The following is a 26,719-nucleotide window of genomic DNA, read 5'->3' as shown; positions in this document are numbered from 1 at the left end:
ACTAACACAGATGGCGCACTTACAATTAAAATTTTTTCTTATGTTATTATAATTATATTTCAATAGTGAATTGTTTTATTGACATTATATTTTTAACGTAATACCTAATTGATAATTCAATTTTCTAATACTTTACATTATGTACTTTTTATTATTGCTAAAATATAATTCACATATAATATTTATTTAAATAAAAGATTTAATTTTTTAATCTATACTAATCAATTATTTTTTATTTATTATTAATTAAAAACATTATTGTATATACTTTAATATAAATAGTAGTATATACCACACATGGCATTATGTTGTTTCATGACATAAATTACGATATGACGTATATATATGGAGTGGGTGTTCTTATTCATTTTTATAAACAAAAGTGAATAAATGAATAAGTAATTTAAATTTTACAAAAAATCTAAGTAATTTAATCATGATAAAGTGTAATATTTAAAAACAATTTTATATATATTTTATAATTAATAATAACGATGATAACCATGAACCTATATCGAGACTAATAATACAAATTTTTATTGATCTATAGTACAAAATTTCGTAAATTAACTCAAGTATGTATGTTTTATTGTAACTTCTTATAGTATGTTATATTGCTTTATTATATTATAAGTTTTGTAATATATTTTAATATATATTTAAAGTTTTTATGTCATTGAAATTATATTAATTATTTAAACATCATTTATAAGATAATATGCTTTATTTTATAGTTAACAATGTGTCCAGCACTTTTAGAAAATGAAGAACGATGTTTTGGTGGAATGACATTTTTTGCTCAAAGTCATCCAGTTGAAGTTTGTGGTAGTAATGGTTTACCTCTTACACCAAATTCTATAACTATATATGGAAAATCTCAATTTTTAAAGACTATTCATCACCCAAATTTATCAACATATCTTGATATAATTAGGAGTAAACATGGTAAAGATCAATGTATTTAAAAATTAGGAGATTAGAAGTATTCTATGTAATTAAAGTTGTTTTTTATAGAACGGATAGTAGTGGTTGCAGAATATAATGGAGACCCATTAAACAATAAAGAAAATTTAAACATAGATGAAATTGTGAAAATAACATTTCAATGCTTATTAGGTTTGCAACATATGAACAAATTAAATTTAGTACATAGACATCTAAATCCTGAAAACATATTAATTAATAAAAGTGGAAATTTACAACTGTATAATTTTGGTTTATATTATATGACAGACAGTGGAAAAAATGTATCTTTTCCTATTGGGTATGTATTAACAAAATGTTAATTTTAATAAAACTTAAAAAATGTTTCTGTAACTGAATACTTAATAGTTACAAGAAAAATATAAATAAGAAAAGTTTTTCAAGTATATAGTTCAATTTACTTTTAGTTATCCTAAATATACAGCACCTGAAGTATTTCTGAGTCCTGATGTTAGCAGTCCAAAAGTAGATTCTTGGTCTCTAGGAATGATTATTGCAGAATTATTACTGGCAAAGCCAATTTGGCCAGGTGTAAAGTTATCCCAATGCTTGCGGAAAATTCTTAGCTTATTACACTGTGAAACTTCCATATTTGAGCGTCTTGCAAGAGAAACTAATTGTTACAATGCTTATAAGGTACGATTTCTTGTACTTATACTTCACTATGAATAATACACATAATATCTTATTTACTTTTATCACCTTAATACTTTATATTAGGACTTACCTGATAAAATAAAAGACTTTGTAGACTCTTGTCTTCAAATTTACCCTTCAAAACGCAAAGTACCAGAAGAGTTATTGAAATTGTCAATATTTGAAGAATTTCTATTAAAAAATGAAAAAGAAAAAGAAAAGAATTTATATAAGAATATTATTGTTAGAAAAATGGATGAATTATATTATTTATGGCAACTAGCAGGAGGAGATATTACAGTGGAATTAAAAAAACAGGGTCTTATTAGATCCAGACCTCCTATATTATCCATTCCAAAGTAATTACCAAAATTTTACATAAATTATATTCTATAAAAATTAAAAAAATTTATTAATCTTTTTTTTTAGTTTAGTAATACTTTTAGGTCAAATGTTTGGTAGAAGAGACGCAGCAGGCTTACTCGATTTACGTGTGGTTAAAGTTCCTCTTGATACATTGCGTCAACGTTTGTCTCATATTCCATATATAGCAAATTATCCATGGTTAACAAATCAGTAGGTATAATAAATATATGTAAATTCTACTTTGTATTTCGGTGTTCTATTAATCATTTGTTAATTATTTTACAGAATGCGTGTTCAATTGCAAGAAGATTTAATAGATGCTGCTTCTCAGTTACCTTTAATTATAAGAGAAAGGGATACGGAATATCAATTTTATAGGATCGTTTTATATGATAGATTACTACAAGTAATTATATTACTTTAAATATTTTTGAAATTTTAAAGTACTTATAGTTACCTGAAATTTAAATTACTGAAAGATATGTTATTAATATATAATTAGTAACATATAATAACTTCATAAAAAAATATAAAAATATTTTTTATTTTTATCTTTAATAAATATAAAACTATATGTGTATTTATACTATTTAAATTGTATAATTATAATTTAGGTATATCCACTTACACGGGAAGCAATCATTGAAGAAGCACACAAGGATATACCTCCACCTGTTAGAGGGGCTGTTTGGGCAGCATTACTTGGTATTACTGGCGATATTCAGAAACGTTATGATATGATCGATAAAGAAACACCTACGCACACAGATCGACAAGTAATTTGTCAATAACTCATATTACATTATTTATCTTTATGTTCCCACTAATTAAGAATATTCTAGATAGAGGTAGATATACCAAGATGTCATCAATATAGTGAATTATTATCATCTGGTGCTGGTCATGAGAGATTACAAAGATTGCTCAAAGCATGGGTTCGTAATAATCCTCATTATGTTTATTGGCAAGGATTAGATTCATTAACAGCTCCATTTCTTTATCTTAATTTCAATAATGAAGGTAATAAATTAAATATGTCATATAATATACATAAATATTTTTGAGTTTATTATATAATATTTTTCTTTTAGCTAGAGCATTTGAATGTTTGTCTGCATTTATACCAAAGTATCTTCATAAATTTTTTTTAAAAGATAATTCTGCTGTTATACAAGAATACTTAGGAAAATTTTCACAAATTATAGCTTTCCATGATCCTCAATTAGCTAATCATCTTAGATCAATAAACTTTGTACCGGAATTGTTTGCTATTCCATGGTTTTTAACGATGTTTTCACGTAAGTTATTTATTATTATATTATTTAATGTAATTTAATATAAAATTGTTTACATGGTACATGTTTCCACTTAAGTATTGAAGCTGTTAATGCATATTCTTGAATTTTTTTGTATTAGATGTATTTCCACTTCATAAAATACTCCACCTGTGGGATAAACTGTTATTAGGAGATTCTGCATTTCCACTTTTAGTCGGACTAGCGATTTTGAAACAATTGCGTGACTCCCTTTTAACTTCAGGTTTTAATGAGTGTATTCTTTTATTTTCTGATCTTCCTGAAATCGATATAGAATTATGTGTTAAAGATTCCATGATTATGTACCAAAATACACCATCTAGTATTACTTATAGGAAACATCAGTTTAATCAACCAAAGGTATAAATATAGACTTTTATATGTACTTTAATGATTTATTGTTATAACTATTTTCACGTTCGAAAAAATTGTTACAGGATATAAATTGGTTGGAACCGGAACCAAATACTGAAAAAATGCCGAGAATTTTTGTTGATGATTTTCTAAATTTATTAGATAGTAGTCCTGAGAGATTAATAGCTGTAGATATACGCAATAACATACAGTGAGTATTTTATTCACAAAATGAAAATTAAGTTTGTTTCAAATTATCTTTATGTATGGTAGTTATTTTCTTTGTATAGATTTGAAAGAGGTGCTATAGTAGGCAGTATTAATATTCCATTTACAAGTGTACAACTATCTCAAACTCATATTGAAACTCTTGGATCACATGCAAAACCACTTGTAGAAAATAAAAATAGTATTGTTGTAATTATAGGACCCCATGATCAAAATAATGCATTGGTAAATATTATATTGTAAAATTCATATTTTTTGTCTAATGCTGAAATTAAAACGTATTGTATAGTTTTCAGATTTTTTAGTAAAATGTGGAGTTATGGGTGTTTGTTCCTTACAAGGAGGAATTTCTGCTTTACGGGCGAAATCTCCAAATGCTATAGTAGCTGCACGTTAAAAATTGTATGTAATTACTGCGAATATTTAAAACTCTTTACTGTAATAAATTACACCAATATTATCTTCCTATATTTGAAAATTATACAATTTGTATGTATGTATATACAATACAATATTAATTTTATATCATTTATATATTCTAATATTTTACTTAATTACATTATTTGTATAACATTTCTATATAATTGTTAATTGTTATATCTTTTTAACAGTGAGATATAAACAAATTATTACATGAATTAAAGTATTAAATCTTTATTATACTATATGAAGTATAGTATATTTTCATCTGCTGTATGTGGTAACCATAGAAACAAAATCAAAACAGAATTTTAGCATAAAGATTTCTTTTATGTCTAGTTATAGTTATTGTGTAAATACGATTGTATGAAAACTATTTATTTTGTTAATATGGAAGGCAATATTTCTCCAAATCTTCAAAAGTGGATAAAAAAGTGTTTAAAAAAAGAATTTGAAATAAATGTGCAAAAATCATTGAAAGAAGATATAGATAATGTTAATATAGCACAAAAAATTATTCATTCAAAAGAAATGTCCACTTTAGTGAATTCGATGAGAACTACAATTATTGAACAATCTGCTTCAAAATCTGCATTAACTCTAATTTCCGATTCTCGACCTCAATCATCCTTTTCATGTATCAGTGATCAAACAAGTGAAGATTGGAATTCTCCATTAAATAATGATGAGTGTTACAGTATTATTCTTGATAAAATTAATCAAAATAAACCTGCTCATGTTAGATTGGCTGGTTATGAAATTTTATTAAAAAGTGAATTATCAAATTTAAATAATAATCCGATATGGGATTCAATTCAAAAAGCTTTATTAGATGGTCTTATAGACGAAAGTAGACCTATTTTTGAAGCTAGTTTACAAGTACATGCAAAATTACTAACTTGTTTTCAATCGCACGATGTATATATTAATTTATTGAATGCATTTGATGCTCAATATCATTCACAAAAAACATTTGAGATATTACCTACATTAATTTCTGGAATTAATTTTAAATTCTTTTTGCATGAAAGAGTATTTCGAGTTATACATCTAATAATTCGTTATCATGAAGAAAAATTAAAAAGTGCAAGAAACCCTGATAAAACTATAGAAGAACTAATAGAAAAATTTATTATATTTTTGAGTGTACATGAATTTGGAAATGCCACGCAATCAAAGATATTAAATGTACTAAATATTATTTCTGTGTTAGAACCACATGCTGGTTGGAGCAAAAAATGGATAGTTAGTCTTGCTACTAGAAAAATGTTTTTAACTGCCTTAGGAAAATCACCAAGTTTAGTACAACAAATAATGAAATGTGTATATAAAGGATTGGAAGAGCTTCCCCATTCTATAGCAATTTCTATTGATGATGATCCAATGGAAGTTATCATTAATGGAAATACAATAGAAACAGTAACTTATCTTCATTGTTTATGTTTTATATCACAGCTTTGTGCTTATGAAGCAGGACGTCAACTTTTGACAGAAAATGTACTTGATATTCCATTTTCAGTTTCTGAATTCTTAACTGCTTGTTTGAAAGCTTTAAATAAATTATCTATAGAAACATTAAGTGGTGTATATGATGTTTCTTGTTACGCTCTACAGTTTATTTTAGATAAACCAGCTATATTGTACAACCATGAGTTTTATCATATTGCATTATGTCATTTAGCATCTGTTTCTGAAAATAACATTAATATATGGCCACATACGTTAAATATTATCCTACATATGTTAGATACAACAGATGGTTCCCAATTTCTTATCTCAGAATGCAAAGAACATACAGTAAACTTTGAAAATAGAGTATCAAAATGTCCAGCTATGTTTATTATAGTAATAGCATCAAATATCTTAAGGCAACCTTTTTCTTTAATGAATATAGAATATCTTCTTAAGTTATTTGAAGTAATACAAAAATTATTTGATATATTTGATGCATATGAAATAATACAATATAAAATAGAAAATGAATTTTATCCTGCTGTATCATATTTTTATAAGAAATTAAATAAATCTTATTTTGAAAATGAAAATAAAATTCAACAAATAAATAGGTAATAGGTATTTTATATATATACTATTTATCTCTATTAATGAAATATGATATTGAAAAAATAAAATTTTATTTATAGTGCAGTTAATATATTATTGCTAAAAATGGTATCTATACCATTTGGATTGAAAGCTCTTGTTCAAGAGCCATCTGTATTTCAAGAATTAATTGAGGGATCTATTGCACCTTTAAGAATGTCATGGACATCGATTGAAATTGTTAATTTTGTATCCTCTGCTGCTTTTTTTCGTTTAGGATATAATGTAATTGCAAATCTTGCACCTCACGTTTTGTCTACCTTACTCTCAGAAACATGTAAAATATTAGAAGATCCATATTATTTTTATGATCCATGGGATCATGAAAATATTCAAAAATTTTTGCATATATTAACAATTTTTTCTCTTAATTTTAAATGTAAGAATAATAATATAAACTGTTCACCACATCACTTCATTTTAATATAAATTTAATAATATTAATTATTAATTTTTGTTTTATAGGTTTTTGTGCATTTATGTCCAATACAAAAGGATTATACGGTAATGAAGAACACAATTACCCACTTAATTTATTAGAATTATTTAATGATTCAATAAATCCTGCATCAAATTGTCATTATTTAGGACTTTTATCATTAAATATTGTAATTTGGAATTTAAATATTTGTTTATATTTATTAGAATTACTGAATTTTCAGGTAATACATTTATACTTTGAAAATAAAGTGTCTTAATTTTCTCTTTATATTTTTATGACAATTATTTTTTAGAACATTTTATTAGACCTTCAAAATTTTAATACAGAAGTTACAAATGAAGAAATAAGTGCAAAATATATTGATGATTATACTTTAATACGACATAAAATTATATCTAAAACGTATTTTGTTAAATGTAAAGATAAAGAAGAAACTTCCAAATCACAAGAATATAATTTACCAAAATTACCTCCACTAAAATCAAACAAAGAAAATTCTTCCTTGGAAACTGAATATGACACACAATTAGAAAATTTACTCCAAGAAAATAAACCTGGATTGTTAGATAGTAATTGGGTTGAACAAATTAGAGAAGCATATATAGCATCATCAAATCCAATAAAAGTATTTTTAATTTTTTTTTATTTAATATAAACTAGCTTTCTTCAAATTGTTTTTTAATTTTATTAATGTCTTATTATATTTTTATAAAAGAAAAAAAACGTTTTACCTACTAGAACACAGTATTAATTCAACTGGTGGATCAAATGCAAAAAGCAATTCCTACTGCAGAATGGGGAGAAAACTTTCAATGGAAGGAAAATATATCATCGAATACAGATTTTTGGTTTGCAGAAGAAATACATGGAATTAATTTAGTTTTGTACTATGCAGAACAAAATAATATTTTAGATAATACAACTGAAATGAAAGAAAAATTACAAGAATTTATAAATGCATGTTATGCATTTATACAATATGAAAGACCAACAAAATTTGATGGATTTGATTGGTTCTTATCAACTGTATTTATTATTTGTAAAGGAGATGTAGACAGGTATGTATCAAATTACTATAGGAAATTTTTTATTATTTCATTTTAAATATAAATATGCCTCAGTTGACCGCGAATACACTCCTAACTAGTAAATTCAAAGTACTTTGTTAAAACTAAGTTAAAAATTTATAAATAGTTACCAAAATTTCTGATCAAAGCAATATCGAAATTACTAGTACTTTTTAAAAAAGGAAATTATAGAGTAACTCTAGCTAGTCAAAGTATCATCATTGGCAGGTCTCAGGTTGAAAACTTAGTCATCATTGCAATAACAATGTGTATAAGATAGTCATTTTCATCACTGACCTCCTAAATACTAGTATAACGATTCTATAAAATTTAACAATTAATTGCAGATGCAAAACATTTATTACCCAGTTAATTCAGTTCCCAGTAACTCCGTTTTTGTGGTTTAATTTGGGGAAAGTTATAGATAAGCATACCAAGGAAGAATGTGCTATGCAATATACATTTATGCAACTTGTGGAAAATATTGTTAGTAATGAACTTCCACATTTAAAATTTGCACTTAAGGTATATATTCATTAAAACAAATTATTAAGTTATCTATATTTGATTGGAGATTATTATTTATTAATTTATGTTAAATGCAGAATACTTCTGGAATGAATTGGTCTTTAATATGTAATTTAATGGTATCTCAATGTTTTTGGGGACTACTTCCATGGACTCAAATTATGCATTTTTTTGCAATTTGTGTTTTATTTTCACCTGATTATATAATATACTATTGTGTATCACTTTTATACCATAATCAACTTGCAATAATGGAAAATATAACAAATGAGAAAATGTGGCCTGATCATATGGTATCTATATGATATATATTAATATAGTACATAATACAGTATATCATTTTTTCATATTCATATAGATTTTAGATGATTATCAGTGTCATAATTATATCAAATTTATGGATTCATTAGATAAAAGATATGGAAACAAAATTTTACCCAAATTTTTGGTCAAAGGATTTAATTAGAAAAAGAAATATGAAAATCTGTTCCAGTTACACGAATGACGAAAAATTGTATCCTTTAATGATTATTCGTTACGGTAATAAAAAAAAAAAATACTAATTATATGAAATGTATAATGTAATGAAATGCTATGTCGAATATTAAAATTTTTTAAAAACATTTATTATTATATTATTTTATTATGTATTAATTTTTCTATATTATTTTTAAGTATATTTGTGTATATGTGATTATGTACATATGCGCATATGTGTGCACGTGTATGAATATTATAAAAATGATGTTAAACTCTGTATAACTACCAAACATTTTCATTTATTTTCTAATAAAATTCACATCTAATAATAGTTATAATAAACATATCTCATCATTTATAAGAATGCTTCTATTTATAAATTTTTTTTACTTTGAATACTTTGTACGTAAAATATGCAATATTTATACAAGTTGTACCTTTTAAACGCAGGAATAAGATATCAGTTGTAGACCTTTTTTTTTTATTAGTAAAATGTTTCAGAACTGATAGATAAATAATCTTATATACAATAATGACACAGTGCAATCATGTACTTTTTGCATTAATGGAATCAATCATCATGTATAGTAAACAGTTTTGCTACTTCATTTAGATCATCATATTTTGTGCCTCTAGCAAGCACCTGTAATAAAAATAGATATAAAATGAGATATTTGTTGACATATATCTCATACAAATTTAATTTTTTCATGTTTTACATATTTTATAAACGCACCTGTCTAGCGATAGATATGCGATTAAAGATATTCCAAAGAACTATGCCAACCACAATATCATCACGTAAATAAAAAACGACTCCTTTCCCGAAATCATCGTATTTTTTAGATTCTTCTGTTGGCAGCTTTATATCATTAGAATATGATTTATCAGTTTTTTCTGAGTTTGATTGTACAGAACTTTGAATTTGTGTTACACTCAATTTCTATATTTTAAAAATGTAAAATATATATAACATACACGTAAATTATGATTGTAATGTACTAATCATTACCTTTTTAGTTGAAGATTGAGTAGTATCAACGGAACTATTGTCAGATGTTATGGAAATATCAGACTCTGCTGTTTTAACAAAAACTCCTACAGTTGGTAGTGATGAATCTACAATACCAATTGCTTCATAAGCCACTTCTGATCCTAAGTCAGACCAAAACATTGACTGATGTAAATATGGTTTTCCTAGTAAAGAGAAGAAAGTCCATTTCTTAATTTACTTTACAACAATTCCTATATTAATAATTAACATGATTATATATATAATAAAAATTAATTAATTAACTTGTTTCCTTTATAAAAGGGGCAAATTTTAATTTACCTGCACCAGTCATATTTTCTCCTGCCAATCTTCCTGAAACTACAGCATGATCATGATGTTCTACTCTTCTTCTACCAAGTCTAATATCATAAAAACAAGCTGCATCTCCAGCAACCCAAAGATTACTCCTTGCTTCTAATTCTGCATTAACAAGGAAACCACCTATTTCAGGATGTGTTTCTAAATATGAAACTTCTGCCAAATCAGTATTTGGTTCAATGCCTACTGCTACAATAACTTGGTCAGCATCGATCTTTTCATGTAAATTAAAAAGAAATTACTCATTGTATCATTTCTAACAATGCTATGTAGATGTTTAAATAAAACGTACAACGCGATTATCTGAAAGGACGAGCGATAATTGTCCATTTTTATAAGAATAATCTTCTACTTCAGAATTAGAAATACAATTAACACCTTCTAATATTGCTTTTTTTGTTGCCCATTCACTTAGGTATTGTGGTAATACTTGATCCATTATAAATTTCTCTTTATATATTTGATATACTTTCTTATCTGCGGATACTGCATAAATATATAGTTAGTTACCATTTTACGTTGAAAAGTAATTAATTAAATAACGATATTAATAATACAAAATTATAATAAAAACCTACAATTATGGGCCAGTGAGCAAGCAAGTTCTGATCCAAGGAATCCTCCACCAATTATAACTATATTTTTATACTTAGGATTATGCACAACATCTTCTAAATCAAGAAAATCTTCTTTTGTTCTAAAGGTTGCAATTTTACGTTTAAGATCACCTTGAATTGACTCAAAAACTGGAAGATTTTTTGGTGATGCACCTATAAATATATTGTAATTGTATAAAATTATGTATAAACTACATATATAAAGTAATTTTACTTACCAGTTGCAATAAGACACTTATCATACTTCATTTCATAACCATCATCAAGTAACACAGTCTTATTTGGAACATCAATTTTTGTAACTTTCCAACCTGTGGCTACAGCTATACCACCTTTGTCAGATTGACTGAGGTCACTGACATTTGAATAAAACTCGGGTGGCTCATAAAATATACTGTAAATATAATATAATAAATTACTTACTACATAAAAATATAACCAATTTTTATTTATATAAATGATTACTCAGTGATTACTTTCTCTGAGCACCATTCCATTGCTTAAAAAGTAACTGTACATCTACTTTTTCATCTCTATTGTACCAAAGCTCTTTGGATAATGGTGGTCTCATATATGGTAAATCTTCTTCTTCTGTTATTACTAAAACCTACAAAAATATTTGACTATGTTACTACATACTAATTTAACAAACCAAGGAACAAAAATTATAAAATACCTTAGCTCTAGGATCTCTGGATTTAATAGACCTAAATGCAAAAAATGCAGCTGTTCCTCCTCCTATTAAAAGATAAGGTATTTCTGAAGGGAATGATTTAGAAGTAGGTGGTGATTTAGTTTTTTCAAATGATCTTCTATTTCTCCTTCCATTCTTTTTCCCTAAATATGTGATATGATAACAAATCAATTATAAATTTTCAAAATTTTGCAAAATTTTATAGCTACATTCTCATTCAACTTACTTTTACTTACATCTCCCTGAGAATCTGTTTTCTTTGTAGTAATCCAATTTGAAGAAGATATCTATAGAATATGTTTAAATAAAAATGTTATAATTTAACATAATGACTGATAAACATTATTCATAGTGGAATTAAAAATTAAAATAAAACATAATATATGATAATAATATTAATACTATACCGCATATATTGTAACTCCTGCTATGAATAAAGTTGTCAATATCTTCCAATATGGTGGAAATGGCTTTTTGCCATTTGACTTTTGTGAATTATCTGGTTTGCCGCAAACTTCATAACAAGACGGTGGACAAGATGCATTAGGATGTGATTCACATATAGGAACAGTTCTTTTTGGTTTAGAATACCTACTTTCAGGTACACATTCTTCTGGTTTTATGGTGGTCCCTGGTGGCTTATATATTTTGTCATTCGTATTACTACTATACCATAAGTTATGAACATTGACAATTCCTAAAATATAAGGAAAGGATTATTAATTACAAAAATAAAGAAAATAATAGTAAAACAAAAAATATAATAGGATACAGTAATACTGAGTGATATTATACATTTATAATTAAAATTTACAAATAAAAATACAAGAAAAGCTTTTCTTATTAATTTTATGAAAATGATTAAATTATAAATTTAATATAAAAAAAAACATAACATTAAATAATTTTAATTTAGTAATATTAGCAATAAAAAGAATTATAATTTTTCATTGATATTATCGTATGCAAAAAGATATTAAAAAAATATAATCACAACATGAGTTGAAGGTTATATCGCGTGGTGTACCTTCAATTAAACTTATCACACATAAATTTAACAGAATATTAATTAAAAGATATCATTATCTAAACATATACATACAATTATAGCGTTGTTCTGTTAATGATTGCGATGAAAATGTCAAACAAAGGATTACTTTAATATTTATATGGAAAATTCTGTGAACTTCTTATATCAAAAGCAGGAGAAATATTTTCATAAGTTGAGGAAAATTACATTTTTAAGACTGATGTATCGATACTTACTAATATATTTTAAAGGTCGAGAAAAGTGATTAGCACGCGAATGTCTTGCAAGTTTTGGCAATCGTCCTATAACTCTACCGTAGCTTAACATTTTTGACGAGCCAATTTTGGCCTTATGCAATATGGAGGTGGCGCGTGTGACCGGTTCTGTTATCCACGTGAACGACTGGAAGTCGCTCTATAGTTTTCTCTTCATACTTGAATGACACGAGATACTCCATTACCAAATTTCTTTAATAATCAAAATGTTGTATTTACGATACATCGATTTTGAAATACTTCTTCAGAAATTTTTTATACAGCGTGAAAAAATATGTAAATATGTAAAAATTTGTATTACAAACTCAATTTAATAACGAATGACAGCCGCGCATACGGCGTAGTGATAATCGCATAAGTTCATATCAGTTCAAATAATGATATAAATGCATGCATACATACATACATATGGAAATATATTTAATAAATCGAAAATAATATAAAATTATGCAAATTTATATACGAATTTATTCTGGACTGGATTAGACTGAATTGGACAGGATTATAATTACAAACGAAGTATAGAATCCCATACTTCTACGATTCTTGTTATCTTTATGTACGTTACTATTATACGAACATTTGTTTCGAATAATGATTTTTTAATGAAGTATAAACTATAGTGCTGCTAACTTTTTTCAATTTTTATGAAAATCTAATTTTTTTTCTTTGCCTTATATAAATAAGAATTTAAATTGATTTTCATTATAAATATCGTTGTACAAAGCAACGAAGAAAATATTAGGTGATGTTAATCGCATTTATAGATTCAAAAATATATTTTTTAAAGAGATAACTTATGAACACATAGAGTAGTGAAAGCTAATGTTTTCTAACTAATGTTATGACAATAAATATTTTTAAAATATTTAAGAGGATGTAATAATGTAAATTACTATATTTCTTTACTATAATCCTCAATTGTAAAATTATTATTTAGCATACTAATTTAAATCAAAATTATAAGATTAGTAATAATGTTATAAAAAGCATTCTACTTTACAAATATTCGTTTATTACAAACAAAATATAAATCTAACGATATGCTAAAATCACACGGTTAATGTCATCAATAATTAGGATCGTATGCTATTTACAACTGCAGGTATTAGTGCTTGTCCCAAAATTCACACAAGAAATAATTTTGATAGAAAACACAGGTTTTTAATTAAAAATTGTAAATATTGCTCAACAATGAAGACGCGTTGTACTTTTGTGTAGCGCTCCATTTTTAATAACCTTGAACTGTTAGCTGTAACGCTGTTTTTTTTTTGTTGGCAACACTTTACTGTACGAATGGCGCAAAATTCAAAACTTTCGTGAATTTTTGGATACTCTTTAAATACTAAATAGCAAAATAAAAAAAATTTTAATTAATTTTTAACTTTATCTACTATCGCTTACTCCTAATTTACTAATATTAAATTCTGTTTTATATTTTGAATATTTAGAGTAATTTTACCTTTTCATAGATTATTGTTAGTACACTGCAATGCTACAATTAGTTTCAATTGTCATCGTATTACATTAAATGATGTTCGGGTTCTTTATCTTCATTCTACTTCTTAAATTGCTTTTGCAGAAGTAAGAACATTAATGTTTTTATATTTGACTAATTGTGAGATTTCATTATATCGGCCGAACTAATTAAAATTTCGCACTCAAATTTAGTTTTAATTGCAATCATTTACTAACGTTGTAATCTTAATTTAATCTAAATTAAAATTGTAATCTAAATTGGTAATGTTGAAAATGATACTAATTGTAAGATGGCAAAGAGACTCGTAATTTTCTTATAGCATAGACTAAAAATTATACTTCATCTGTAATTGAAGCAATTTTTCATAATATTCTTTGTAAATATGAATTATTTAAAAAATCAAGAGGCGATATATTTATCAAACATTGTATTTATAGTTATTTTTACATAACAAAGAGCATTCACAATTCATTTATGAGTATCTATATAACCTTCGTGAAGCTCAAGGTGGACAACAATGAATCATATCACTTCTAAAAAAGACATGTGTACCTTGAAATTTTCGTTATGGTATTATTGAAAATAATGTTAACATTGATCTGTAATGGATGTTAACATATGTATATGTCAAAACCATCCTAAATTATATAAATGTCAATTATATCAATTAAATATAAATATAAATATATATTTGTTAATCACTGTTTTAATTGTAAATAATATACCAATAAATTAAGCATAAAGTCTAAATCACTGTACTTTTTAATATTATTGTCTTTAATAAATGTTTTTTATTTATATCTCCATTTTTTAAATACTTTAAATAACATATATTTGAAAGAGATAATTCCGTCAATAAATAAAATAAATGCGTAAAACTAATTTAAAAAAAGACAATTTATAGAGGACGCTACTGTTTTAATACTGAATATATGCCGAAGTTCACTGTTGAACATCAACCTAAAAAGTTGTAAATACACAATTTATAGTTGTTTGGAACAAAATTGATTTTTCAACATGGCAATTTATATATAAAATTACTGATAAATTTAGAATAGAAATGTGAATTATATTATGATAAACATTGAAACATTTTGGTAAAACATCAAGTCCGATATTACGCATTTCAACTTTCTAGTGAAAGTGTAAATATGTTTCTTTAATTAAGTTCCAAAACGTTAAACATAATTAAAACTTAAAAAAAAACATTTTTGTACTGTTTCTAAATAATTAAATAGTAAAAAAAGTATATTAGTAGAATACTGTGGATTTAAGTTTGTTTGTAAATAGATCAGTGCATATGTACATTACTTGATTAGCAAATATAAAAATTATAGTAAAAAAAATATTTCACGTAATAAGCATATATTATTATTTCTGATAAATTAATTTGATTTGAAATATTTAAAAAGTATATTCTTAATGTAACAAAATCTAAAAACACTAATAAGCTATTTCAAATAAAGGATAAACACATAATATCAATTTATTAATATTTCTAAGTATGTATAGAAATTTTATTTTTCTGTTTAATTGAATAAAAATTCATTTACAGAGTTTTTTTATTATTCATAATTGACAAAATATTTCAGTAAATAATATGAAATATATTACAATTAAAAATTATTTTAATATTTCATATTAAATATATATATAAACCTGAGGTAGGTTGCTGAAAACAAAAATATTATATCAATTCTTTAAAATCAAGTAGGAAGGATTGTTCTTATATGTACCTTGTGGATGTTCTTTTTATAGACAAAGTTTGACCTCCTTCTCTTCAATACCTATTGCATTTAAGTACCAGCTGCTTCTGAGTGCAGATCATGCTTCAACAAAACAGTTAAATCAAACACTAATTATGCCAGATAGGTATATTTTTTGTAAATACAAACATACACATAATATATTTTGATCACATATTAAAAAACATGTAACAATTATATAAATTATTGTAATTTGTTATCTAAATCTGAAAATAATCTGCGTAAAAAAAGATATTTCTGAAGGCAAATTTAAAGTTTAGGAAGTAAAATAATAAAATATTTCCTTTTGTGGTATATTTCATTTAGGAAAATATATTTAATGTATGTTTTTATCTTATTATTTTTACAATTCTGTAATTACATATAATGTGCATAAAACAGATTTATATAATTTTATTGTTGAATATTGATAAAATGGTATTTTATTAGGAATAAAGTTCTGATTGGTGCTGGAGTAATATGGGGTATTACTATTTGCTGTCTCTTCATTAGTCGCAAACTTCCACGTTCAGTGGCATTGTTAAATTTTATTCCTGGTATTTTATTTTGGTCAGTGTACCTTTATAAAAAGGATCACTTCAATTTTATTTATATGTTTATTGATAATATGTCAATAAAAGTAATTTATTTATTAATTTTAATGTATAATTACAATTCGATCTATAATGATTACAGTGTGTTATAAAAAACAATCCTTCCACTTTAATTATATTAATAACTAAATTGGTGAACATTTAACAATTAATTACTAAAATATAATTAATAAAATATTTAACAATTACTTAGTAATATTAGTTTATTTTGTGTGTTATTTAATATGATGTTGCTTTGTATTTTGATGTTATTTACTATATTATTTATTATATATTTTTTAAACTTTTATAATTATATTACCACAATTAAGATTCAGTATTTATATATTAATGTATTATTGCATAGGAATCAAAAAATGGAAAACGATGAAGAACAAAAATGCAATATCAATGAAGCTAGTACATCTGTACCTGTAAGTTATCAATCTGACTCCCTTGAAGTAGAAGAAGAAAATGTAAAGGGGTAAATTATATGATTATTCTTTTACTTTATTTAACAAGTAATGTATTTAAATTTAATATTCATATTTATTCTAATTAAATGCATATTATACAGACAAAAAACACAAAATTTTATGGTTGGTGGATTAATAGGAGCATCACCACCAAAATTTGTTTCTCTTGAAGAAATCATAAAAGCTGCAAATGGCATGAAGAATATGGCATTAGCACATGAAATTGCAGTGGATAAAAATTTTCAGTTGCAAAAGCTTGAACCTGATGATGGTACATTTCACAGGAAAGTTAAAGAAATTATGCATAAAGCTTTTTGGAATTTATTGTCAGAGCAACTAGCTGAAGATCCTCCAAATTATACACAGGCATTGATTTTGTTAAAGGAAATTAAAGAAGTAACAAATTTATACAAATTTTATAAAACATGTATGGTTTTTATGCCATTATGTAATGTATATTTAATCATTTTTTTCTTGTTATAGACACTAGATGAATTAGTGTTACCACATCATGCAAAAATTCGAGAAAATTTAAGAGAAGTACTTGATGTAGATTTAATTAAACAACAAGCTGAAAATGGTGTTTTGGACTTCCATCATTATGCTCAATATGTAATATCAATTATGAGTAAAGTTTGTGCACCAGTAAGAGATGAAAAGATTCGAGAGCTTAGTCAAAAGACAGATGTTATTGAAATATTTAAAGGTATAATGGAAATATTACAATTAATGCGACTTGACTTAGCAAATTTTACGATTACTATGATGAGACCAAATATAGTTGCTTCAAGTATTGAATATGAAAAAGCCAAGTTTGCTGAATTTTTAAAAGTTAATACAAATGGTCTACAACTTACTGAAAAATGGTTGTTAAGGCATTTTGATTCAACAGAAATTACAAGCAGTTCATCCGATATTAATGCTGTGCGTCAGCTTACACATTGTCTTTTAACTGAAGCATACCTTGATCTCCTGGAATGGGATTTTAATCCGGATGCAGAAGTATATATACAAATATCTGTATTAATAACGTAATTAATTTCAAATTATTTGAATTAATAATAATGAAAATTTTACTGCTGTCTATTTTACAGACTTTAATGCTCGATCAAGGTAGATTACTAGAATTGCGTGATAAAACTAGCAGATTAAGCATTATAGGATCTGTAATATTGCTGGTAAATAATACAGTAGGTGCACCAATTCACGGAGTATTAAGCTTTAAAAAGAATATTAAGCAACACCTCAATGTGTTATTAGATTCTGTACACTCAAATAAGTATGTACATAATAGTATATATATGTGTACATAATAGAATTATAAGTTAAATTTTTTGTATAAATTATTGGTAGGGATTTGGAAACTATAATGCCAAATATTGTATTACAAGTGAAAATGGACTTAAAAACAACATTGAAAGAAATTGGTGCTGCTCCATTATCTCTGGAGATGGAAACATTATTAGAAGGACAGATATTAGACCTTATCAATCCAGAGCATAAAATCAGACATCTTATAAGTAAGTATTGAATACAACTTTTTCAAGTTCACATTTTTATTTTATTTATTTTATAGACCTGAGAATTCGACAATTTTTACAAAAAATAATATTATCTCAATCCACGGCACCACAACAAGTACCACCTGGACTTTCATCACTTCAAGAAGAGTTAACTGCAATAGTAGCACAATTTTTAATACTTATTTCTCATAATCGAAGTGTATTTGGAGAATATTATCAAGAAATTATTACTAATGCTCTTATCAAAACAGAAACTGAAAGTAATAAAGATACGAGTGGAATTCATACCGTGGACTTGTAAAACAATTCAGATTTTAAGCAAACTTTTGTAAGGAAAACATTATATTATGTGTTCATAAAATAGTATATTAATTAAAAATAAGTGACATACATCTTTTAAAATAACAGTTCATTTATTTTTATAAGTTAAGTTTTAAAAAAGAAGAATATTGAAAATATGAAAACAAAAAAGTTATACAGAAAAATTATGACATTAATATAAGTCATAAACTACATAACTAATTAAGCAAAAAATATATATGAAACATAAAAACATATTTTCTCACGCATTGCAAATATCAATTATTAGTTTCTAATTGTATGTAAGCATTACTTTATATATAAGTTAACAATAATTTAATTTCCACTTTGTAGTTTTAGATCAACTACAACTTATTTTTTGTACTTGGTGCTTTAATATATTTTCCAAATGTTAAGTATCATATTCAAACCCAATATGTAACATATATTTGTATATACATGCGAAAATTAAATCAATTTGTAATTAAATTTTATTTCATACTTTAAAACAAATGTAATTACTTTAAGATTATTTTATGAGACAACCCCTCTCCCCCCATGTTTTGACAATTCATATTTTACTACATGATACAAACGGTTTTTGAAGTGACAAAAGTTTACAGTTAATACTTTTTCATTATAAGTATGAAAAAGTATATTTATTTGGCCTTATAACTACTATGTAAAGAAAGAAACAATCTTAAAATGAAACAAAATATCCAACAAAAAGAGTTATTTTTAATAAATTTGTATTTAATGAAAATGCTAAAATATATTATGAGTGTTTGCATAATGTATTAAAAATATTAGTTGAAAGAGATCAATCTTTAATTAGATTTTAAAGAAAAATTTAGAATATAAAATAATTTATATACTAAATATTGATAAAATAAATAAAACCTTCAAAAAAATAGGTACAAATTTATATCACTCTAAAATATTGGCAAAGTAATAAAATATATTTAATTTATTAATACTTACTTGTAATATGTCTTTAATAAGTCATTCTTTACATATCGTCAGGCTTTAAAATTTTGTATATACTTAGGTTTGTGTATTTGTATCCATTATGCTGCATCTAATAAGAGCAATATAATTTTCGAATGCAGAGATATGTTGTTTTTTTAAGAAACGTTTAAATCCTGAAAATTGTATGTTAGCTTAAGGTTTGTAATACTATAAAATTGTTTTGTATAATAATATACATAAGATACCTATAAATAAGTGAAACAATCCCTTATTTTGTGAAAATAAATTTTGCAGAGTATTCAATAGTTTCTCCAGATTGCCTGTTCTTGTATAGTCTTGTATCATTTGAGCAAATATTTTATAATTAGCTTCTGATAACGATCGTTTTACCTAAGAAATGTAATTGGATATATATATATATATTTATTACATAAGTTATTACTATAAATTGCTAAAAATAATTAAGTAAAAGTTATATAATGTAATCTTATCATTAATTGAAATTTTATATATTACATATTTATAATTGATAATAATAATGCAATATAATAATAGTGTAGTATAAAAAAATTACTTACTTCTTGTAAATATACTTTGCCTAAAGCTTTTTTATCTGCATCATTACTAACTTCTTTAAATATTTGTTGAAAATGTGTTGTATTGTTCATACATTCTGTTGTATTCACACTTGAAGAAGTAGAAGGACCTGATAAATGTTCATTAAATTCTAATGGCAACATTTTTATTTTTCTTTTTTTTTTGGCTGGTTCACTAATATTTCTTGTTAATTCACAAGTAGTATAATTTTTGTTTAATTTACAATCGCTAAAATTAATTACGGGCTTCGACTCTACTTTTAAAAGTTCAAATAAGTTTTTGTTCTTTGTTTCTACCATTTGTATATCTATTCCGACTTTATTGGCATAAGAATCAATATTGAAGGTATCTTCAGTCGAAGGTGTTTCAATATCCTGTTTTGAAGAAACTTTTACAGTGTGAGATACAGTTGCATCAAATGATGCTGAGATCGCTGGCAACAAAGCAGAACTACTCATAGATGGCATATTGACTGTATTTGGTTGTGGAAACTGAAAATAATTATATAATATAGCAATATTTACATATTCCTTTTTTACAAAATTAAACTTACAGTATATTCCGCATATTTAAAAAAATCCTTTAGCTCTTTCATAACAATACCAAAATTAGTAAAATTCTTGATATGTGGTCTGAGCCAAGCAGATAAATGTTTTTTAAAACTTAAATTATCAAATCGACAATCACAAAGAATTATAGCACCATAATCATGTTTATGACGTATAATACGACCAATAGCTTGATTAACAGCTCGTGATGCTTCAAGTTGATACCACTGTTGACCAGATAGAGCCTAAAGAGCAATAAAATATAAAATATATAAAATTAAAATATTTGATGAATATTTCAATATTGGATGTAAATTCTAATTACTTCTCTATCTTGTTTCTTCATTTCTTCTAAATACTGTTGTTTTAATATAATTCTAGGATCTTTTAAAGGAGGAAATGGAAGACCTGTGATTAACACAGCTCTTCCATTTGCATTAGCAAAATCAAGTCCTTCACTAACTTTACCTCTACATACTGCCATAAAAATAGCTCCTCTACATGAAACATCTTTAATTTTTTCACAATATTCGTTCATAACATTTAAAAAGTCACTTTTGTATTGTGGTTCCACAAATATAGGCTAGTAAAAGAAAATAAATAGTTTTAGTGTCTTTATCTATTTATTTATCCATTTATATATATAATCATCATAATAATATTTGAAATAATTACTTTACGATCTGCAATTTTAGTCCACAAACCTATGTTTTGCCATTCTTCTTTACACTTTCTCATTATTGGATATGAAGGAAAGAAAATTAATAGACCATGAGGAATAAGACAACTAAAATTAAGTATTGTTCGTCCCAGAGATGCTATATATTTTGGATCATTCCTAAAATAGAAATTATACTCTTTAAATGATATATAGGTACACTATGAAAGTGAATATGTATTATACACAATATACTTAATAATATTACCTCGTGTTAAAAGAAGAATTTAATGAATAACCATCTGGACCTTTACTAAGGACACCAACACAAATTTGGTCTCCCTTTACAATATGTGGATTTTCTAATTGAACTTCAATTGGTATTCCAAGTTCTGATATAAAAGGTTTCAAGGGAGACAATGTGCCACTTGTTAATATTATTGAACGCACACCTTGTTTCATTAGTTGTTGCATACTTGATTATTTTAATTAATATATAAATATATCAATACAATGTAATTGAAACTATATGCAATAAGTAAATACATACTTACCTAAATCCAGGACTAAAACACCAATAACTAATAACTTTGCCTTCATTTTTTAAACATATTTTTTTGGATTCCCAAACATTATTTTGTTTTGTTTTTTTTGTTTCTTCTATTTGAATGTACACTTTATAACACTGCTTGACTTTCTCTCTATGGTCTAAGCTATTACCACCACTAAATACAGTTTTCAATAGATCACTGAATTTTTGTAGTGCATTGCCTTTTCTTGCAAATGGTGAAGTACTTGTGGTTGTCAAGTAAAATATAATTTTTTCCAATTTTTCTATTACAAGTTGCTCTTTACCATGTGTTAACTGTTGAGTGCATTTATTATTTTTAATTATAAGTCTATATAATTATACAGACTACGAAATATTTTTTATTTACTTGTGCCTTTGCTAATAACTCAAAGATATATCCACTAGGAAATGTATCTCCTACATCACGTTTTACAACTGATATAGCATCAATAGCTTTTTCTAATTCTAAAAACATAGCTTTTAAAATACACAAATCATCTGCTGTAAAATCTTTTGAAATACTTCCTAAATTTTCCTTTGTAAAATCATTTTGCTGTTCAATATCACTAGCCATATCTTCCATTACAGTTGTTATTTCATCAATGCACATTGCAATATCTGTACTACATATCTACAAAAGTTTTAGATCGAACAACTCTACATTTTCTACACAATTCAAAGTAATTTAATTAAATATTTGCAACTATATATCATTTAATTTAATACCTGTAAAGATGCTGCTTCTTCACACGTTTTCTCAATATTATGTGCTTCATCTAAAAGAATAACATTATTTTGTACATCTATACCTTGAGTTTTTCGTGATTTTGAATCTAATAAGTAATTATATGGCATAAAGATAATATCTGCATTTTGTTTAAGTTCTTTAGATAAAAAATATGGACAACATTTGAATTTCTGTCCAGTTTTTACTAAATCTTCTATATCAAGTACCTCCTGTTTAAACAATGGATCATCCTTTCTAAAAGATTTATTTCTTTTATTAATAAATGAAATTTATTAGAAATATCGAATATTAATAATATCATTTTTTACCTGATTTCAACATTATTATAATAAAAACATGTCCTAGATTTTACTTTAGAATGACACATATATATTTTATTTGAACTATTAGTTTCTTTAGAAACTTCTGGATGAATACAAAGCTGATCTCTAGATCCTAGCACAACTGTGCTTACATGTTTATAGGAAGTTCTTTTTAATTCTTGCATAGCTTGTGAAAGCTGAGAATGTGTTCTAGACGCATATATAATTTTTGGTGCAGTCCAATTAAAGTTATTACTAAGCTTTGTATCTCCTGTACTTTCTTTGAGTTCATTATTTAAACATTTAAAAAAATTTCCACCAAAATCAGGATTTTCAATTGCACCAGTTAATGATTGTGCTTGTAACTGAGCTTTCTTTGTTAATAACCAACTTAAAGAAGAACATAAAAGGCTCAGTGTCTTTCCTGTACCTATAATTTACATATTTTGACAAATCAATTTCAATTTGTAACTAAATTATTCATTTTAATTAAATTAATCAAATTACTAAATTCAATAATAAAAAGATTAAATTGTACCGGTTGGCGACTCTAAAACACCATTTTTGCTATTTTGAAGACACTCTATCACCTTTGTCATATATTCTTCTTGTACTGCATATGGTTTAAAAGGAAAACTTACAATAATATTATTAATTGTTACGTCTGGCATTATATTATTATTGATTGTATGAGATACATAAACAAATTTATTTATAATATAAGAAATACTGATCACTTAGTATCAAAAGTAAAATTAAGGGCACGTTCCCGCTAAATTCTGAACTACTGAATTATAAACATGATTATATATATATATATATATATGCATGTGCACACATATTTGTTTCGATATTTGTGAGATATAATTAATTCTTTTTAGTAATAAAAAAAAATACTATTTGAAAAAGTATACATATATATTTTATTAATTAAATTAAAAAAAGATTGTATCTATATAATTGTGTACATATTTAATATACATATAGATTTTAATAAATGATAAAAAGTTTTATTTTCAATGAGTACATTTTCGCGAAGATTGTAAAGTAACAGCCAGTTTGTTTTATATAAGAACCTATTTTTAAGTGTTGTGCATGTAGCATATCTACAAATGGAAAATTAAATCTTTGACAAACCAACAAAGGCTCGAGATTAGGTCAGTCATAAGTCAGCTGATTTGATGCCTGGCTGACTGCAAAAACAGTTCTTAATTTTTCATCAGGTTCGTATTTTTTTATGTTTCATTTCATTCCTCCCATTAAGTAGAAATTGTTATTTTTCGCATTTGACATAGCATTCAAATTTATAAAAATTGATATATTAAAATTTATTAATTAAATTGAACATGTATGTTTCAAAAGGGTACCGACCATTGGTTATTGACCTTTGAAATAAATTACGAAAGACCACTTAAGATTCTTGCGTTTAAACATGCGCAAATATAATGTAATAAATATGCGTTTAAATCATTTTATGACGAAGAAACAATATATTTAATATATTAGTTATGTTTCCAACATTTTGAAAATAAAACTTTATAGCATGATGGTAATAAATAGAGATACAATTTATGCCGAATTTACTTTAAGAAAGTATAAATTAAACATAATGTAAAAATTGAATTAAAGATATTTTAGATTTCTGTGCGTTTAGATAAAAAGGACGTTGTTATGATATTTTTACTTATATATTTACATGAATTTTAATAAAAACTAGTAAAATTATACTGAATATTATATTTGTACAATTAATTGAAATATTGACTATATTATTGAAAAATTATATTTTATTTTTATAAGTTATTACAATTTTTTATTTATATATTTTTCTGCTATATTTTACAGTTTAATTTCTTTTAGTATTGAAATACAACATAAATTTAAAATGCGTTTAGTAATCTGTGATACAGTGGATTATGTGGCAGAATGGTCTGCAAAATATGTTTTAAAAAGAATTAATGATTTTCAACCAAATGATAATAAATATTTTGTTCTTGGTCTTCCAACAGGTATGTATCTTTCATATATAACAAATGAAAGGAAAATGTTTAATGTAATTTATTAATGTCTTGTTGTTAAATGGCTGATTATTTTTTTAGGTGGTACACCTTTAGGAATGTATAGAAAACTTATAGAATATTATAAAGCAGGAAAAATTTCCTTCAAGTATGTAAAAACCTTTAATATGGATGAATATGTTGATTTACCCAGGGTTCATCCAGAATCTTATCATTATTATATGTATAATAATTTCTTTAAACATATAGATATAGATCCACAAAATGCACACATTCTTGATGGTAATGCACCAGATCTTGTAAAGGAATGTGATGATTTTGAAAAAAAAATTAAAGAAGCTGGTGGTATTGAATTGTTTATTGGTGGTATGCAATTTTGTTATACAATGAATAAAGTTATATAAAGAATTAGTTGTGTACAAAATCAAATGTTATATTTTAGGTATTGGTCCAGATGGTCATATAGCCTTTAATGAACCAGGTTCCTCTTTAGCATCACGTACAAGAGTAAAAACATTGGCCCAAGATACATTGGAAGCTAATGCAAGATTTTTTGGAAATGATATTTCTAAAGTTCCAAATCAAGCACTCACTGTTGGTGTTGGTACAGTAATGGATGCTAAAGAAGTCATGATTCTAATCACAGGATCTCATAAAGCATTTGCTCTTTATAAGGCAATAGAAGAAGGAGTCAACCACATGTGGACTGTATCAGCTTTTCAGCAACATCCCCGTACAATAATCATTTGTGACGAGGATGCAACACTAGAATTGCGTGTGAAGACAGTGAAATATTTTAAGGTATATATATAACTAATTGCTTAATTTGATAATGCTTCTAATCTTGTTTTAAACATTTAAATTTAAATATATTCATATTTGAATTAAAATAATTTGTAAATTCATTTTATGTTGGTTTTGTATGATATACAGGCTCTCAGTGCTATACATCAGAAATTAATCGAGGAAGATGGAGATGCTATCGTTCGACGTTCAATACAAAGCTAAAATGGTAGTTATTTTTTTAACATTGCGTAAATATATAAGTTACGTATACATCAATAATATATAAATAGTCATACATGTATACATACATCGAGTATACATTTCTTCTTCTTCCTTTTTTGTTTTTTTTTTTCTCTGGAAAATGATATAAAACATAGTAAAAGTTCTGTAAGTTTCATTTTATTGTTCATTAGCTAAAACATAAAAATTATTCTTTATATTATTAACAAAATTTATTTACTTTAGAATATTCTTCCGAATGGCATTCGTGGCC

At 25.3% G+C, this 26,719-nt stretch overlaps 6 protein-coding genes across 10 annotated transcripts in view; 4 read left to right on the top strand and 2 right to left on the bottom strand.

Moving 5' to 3' along the window:
* The first annotated feature begins 502 nt into the window (after positions 1–502).
* LOC108550862 (TBC domain-containing protein kinase-like protein) lies at positions 503–4,340 on the top strand. The gene is made up of 14 exons (XM_017904756.1): positions 503–575; positions 735–945; positions 1,015–1,264; positions 1,392–1,620; positions 1,705–1,979; positions 2,050–2,196; positions 2,272–2,392; positions 2,601–2,762; positions 2,829–3,006; positions 3,078–3,284; positions 3,403–3,662; positions 3,740–3,867; positions 3,947–4,109; positions 4,174–4,340. The coding sequence occupies exons 2-14, from the start codon at positions 741–743 to the stop codon at positions 4,279–4,281; spliced, it is 2,433 nt and encodes an 810-aa protein (XP_017760245.1). The 5' UTR covers positions 503–575; positions 735–740; the 3' UTR covers positions 4,282–4,340.
* A 354-nt stretch (positions 4,341–4,694) lies between these two features.
* On the top strand, positions 4,695–8,910 carry LOC108550852 (uncharacterized). The gene is made up of 10 exons (XM_017904746.1): positions 4,695–6,370; positions 6,449–6,773; positions 6,873–6,911; positions 6,992–7,069; positions 7,142–7,474; positions 7,588–7,750; positions 7,784–7,907; positions 8,264–8,441; positions 8,522–8,737; positions 8,803–8,910. Exons 1-10 carry the CDS (start codon positions 4,695–4,697, stop codon positions 8,908–8,910), a joined length of 3,240 nt encoding a protein of 1,079 aa, XP_017760235.1.
* Positions 8,911–9,375: 465 nt separating this feature from the next.
* AIF (Apoptosis inducing factor) lies at positions 9,376–13,126 on the bottom strand. Of its 2 annotated transcripts, XM_017904773.1 has the most exons (13): positions 12,874–13,126; positions 12,203–12,304; positions 12,015–12,121; positions 11,834–11,894; positions 11,590–11,750; positions 11,390–11,520; positions 11,132–11,307; positions 10,875–11,066; positions 10,589–10,782; positions 10,258–10,510; positions 9,937–10,121; positions 9,661–9,867; positions 9,376–9,567 (listed from the first exon to the last, which is right to left on the bottom strand). In XM_017904773.1, exons 1-13 carry the CDS (start codon positions 12,962–12,964, stop codon positions 9,496–9,498), a joined length of 1,932 nt encoding a protein of 643 aa, XP_017760262.1. In that variant the 5' UTR covers positions 12,965–13,126; the 3' UTR covers positions 9,376–9,495. The 2 variants fall into 2 exon arrangements, with proteins under 2 accessions (XP_017760262.1, XP_017760261.1); XM_017904772.1 differs by having other exon boundaries at positions 12,015–12,304.
* A 2,381-nt stretch (positions 13,127–15,507) lies between these two features.
* Positions 15,508–19,030, top strand: LOC108550875 (T-complex protein 11-like protein 1). 3 transcript variants are annotated; one of them, XM_017904774.1, is made up of 9 exons: positions 16,041–16,056; positions 16,151–16,264; positions 16,588–16,707; positions 17,098–17,214; positions 17,308–17,602; positions 17,690–18,208; positions 18,301–18,485; positions 18,560–18,726; positions 18,783–19,030. In XM_017904774.1, the coding sequence occupies exons 2-9, from the start codon at positions 16,254–16,256 to the stop codon at positions 19,028–19,030; spliced, it is 1,662 nt and encodes a 553-aa protein (XP_017760263.1). In that variant the 5' UTR covers positions 16,041–16,056; positions 16,151–16,253. The 3 variants fall into 3 exon arrangements, with proteins under 3 accessions (XP_017760265.1, XP_017760263.1, XP_017760264.1); XM_017904775.1 differs by lacking the exon at positions 16,588–16,707; XM_017904776.1 differs by lacking the exons at positions 16,041–16,056; positions 16,151–16,264; positions 16,588–16,707 and adding an exon at positions 15,508–15,537.
* A 1,043-nt stretch (positions 19,031–20,073) lies between these two features.
* Rtel1 (Regulator of telomere elongation helicase 1) lies at positions 20,074–24,093 on the bottom strand. Its single transcript, XM_017904745.1, has 12 exons — positions 23,961–24,093; positions 23,429–23,852; positions 23,099–23,354; positions 22,740–23,003; positions 22,356–22,666; positions 22,070–22,276; positions 21,819–21,981; positions 21,469–21,726; positions 21,149–21,388; positions 20,577–21,086; positions 20,244–20,388; positions 20,074–20,171 (listed from the first exon to the last, which is right to left on the bottom strand). The coding sequence occupies exons 1-12, from the start codon at positions 24,091–24,093 to the stop codon at positions 20,074–20,076; spliced, it is 3,009 nt and encodes a 1,002-aa protein (XP_017760234.1).
* A 1,214-nt stretch (positions 24,094–25,307) lies between these two features.
* The window catches only part of Oscillin (glucosamine-6-phosphate isomerase Oscillin), a 6,842-nt gene continuing 5,430 nt past the window's right edge, over positions 25,308–26,719 (top strand). Inside the window, exons 1-4 of one of the 2 annotated variants that reach the window (XM_017904751.1) lie at positions 25,308–25,431; positions 25,522–25,806; positions 25,883–26,241; positions 26,374–26,452. In XM_017904751.1, coding sequence (XP_017760240.1) covers positions 25,308–25,431; positions 25,522–25,806; positions 25,883–26,241; positions 26,374–26,448 — 843 coding nt within the window. In that variant the 3' untranslated portion in view covers positions 26,449–26,452. The remainder of the gene's footprint in view (positions 25,432–25,521; positions 25,807–25,882; positions 26,242–26,373; positions 26,453–26,719) is intronic. The other variant, XM_017904750.1, reaches the window with a different exon arrangement.

This window comes from Eufriesea mexicana, unplaced genomic scaffold (assembly GCF_001483705.2).
Source record: "Eufriesea mexicana isolate 0111107269 unplaced genomic scaffold, ASM148370v2 scaffold3255, whole genome shotgun sequence".
Classification (NCBI taxonomy): domain Eukaryota; kingdom Metazoa; phylum Arthropoda; class Insecta; order Hymenoptera; family Apidae; genus Eufriesea; species Eufriesea mexicana.
The sequence above is the reverse complement of the archived record's forward strand: the minus strand, read 5'-3'. Positions and strand labels throughout refer to the sequence as shown.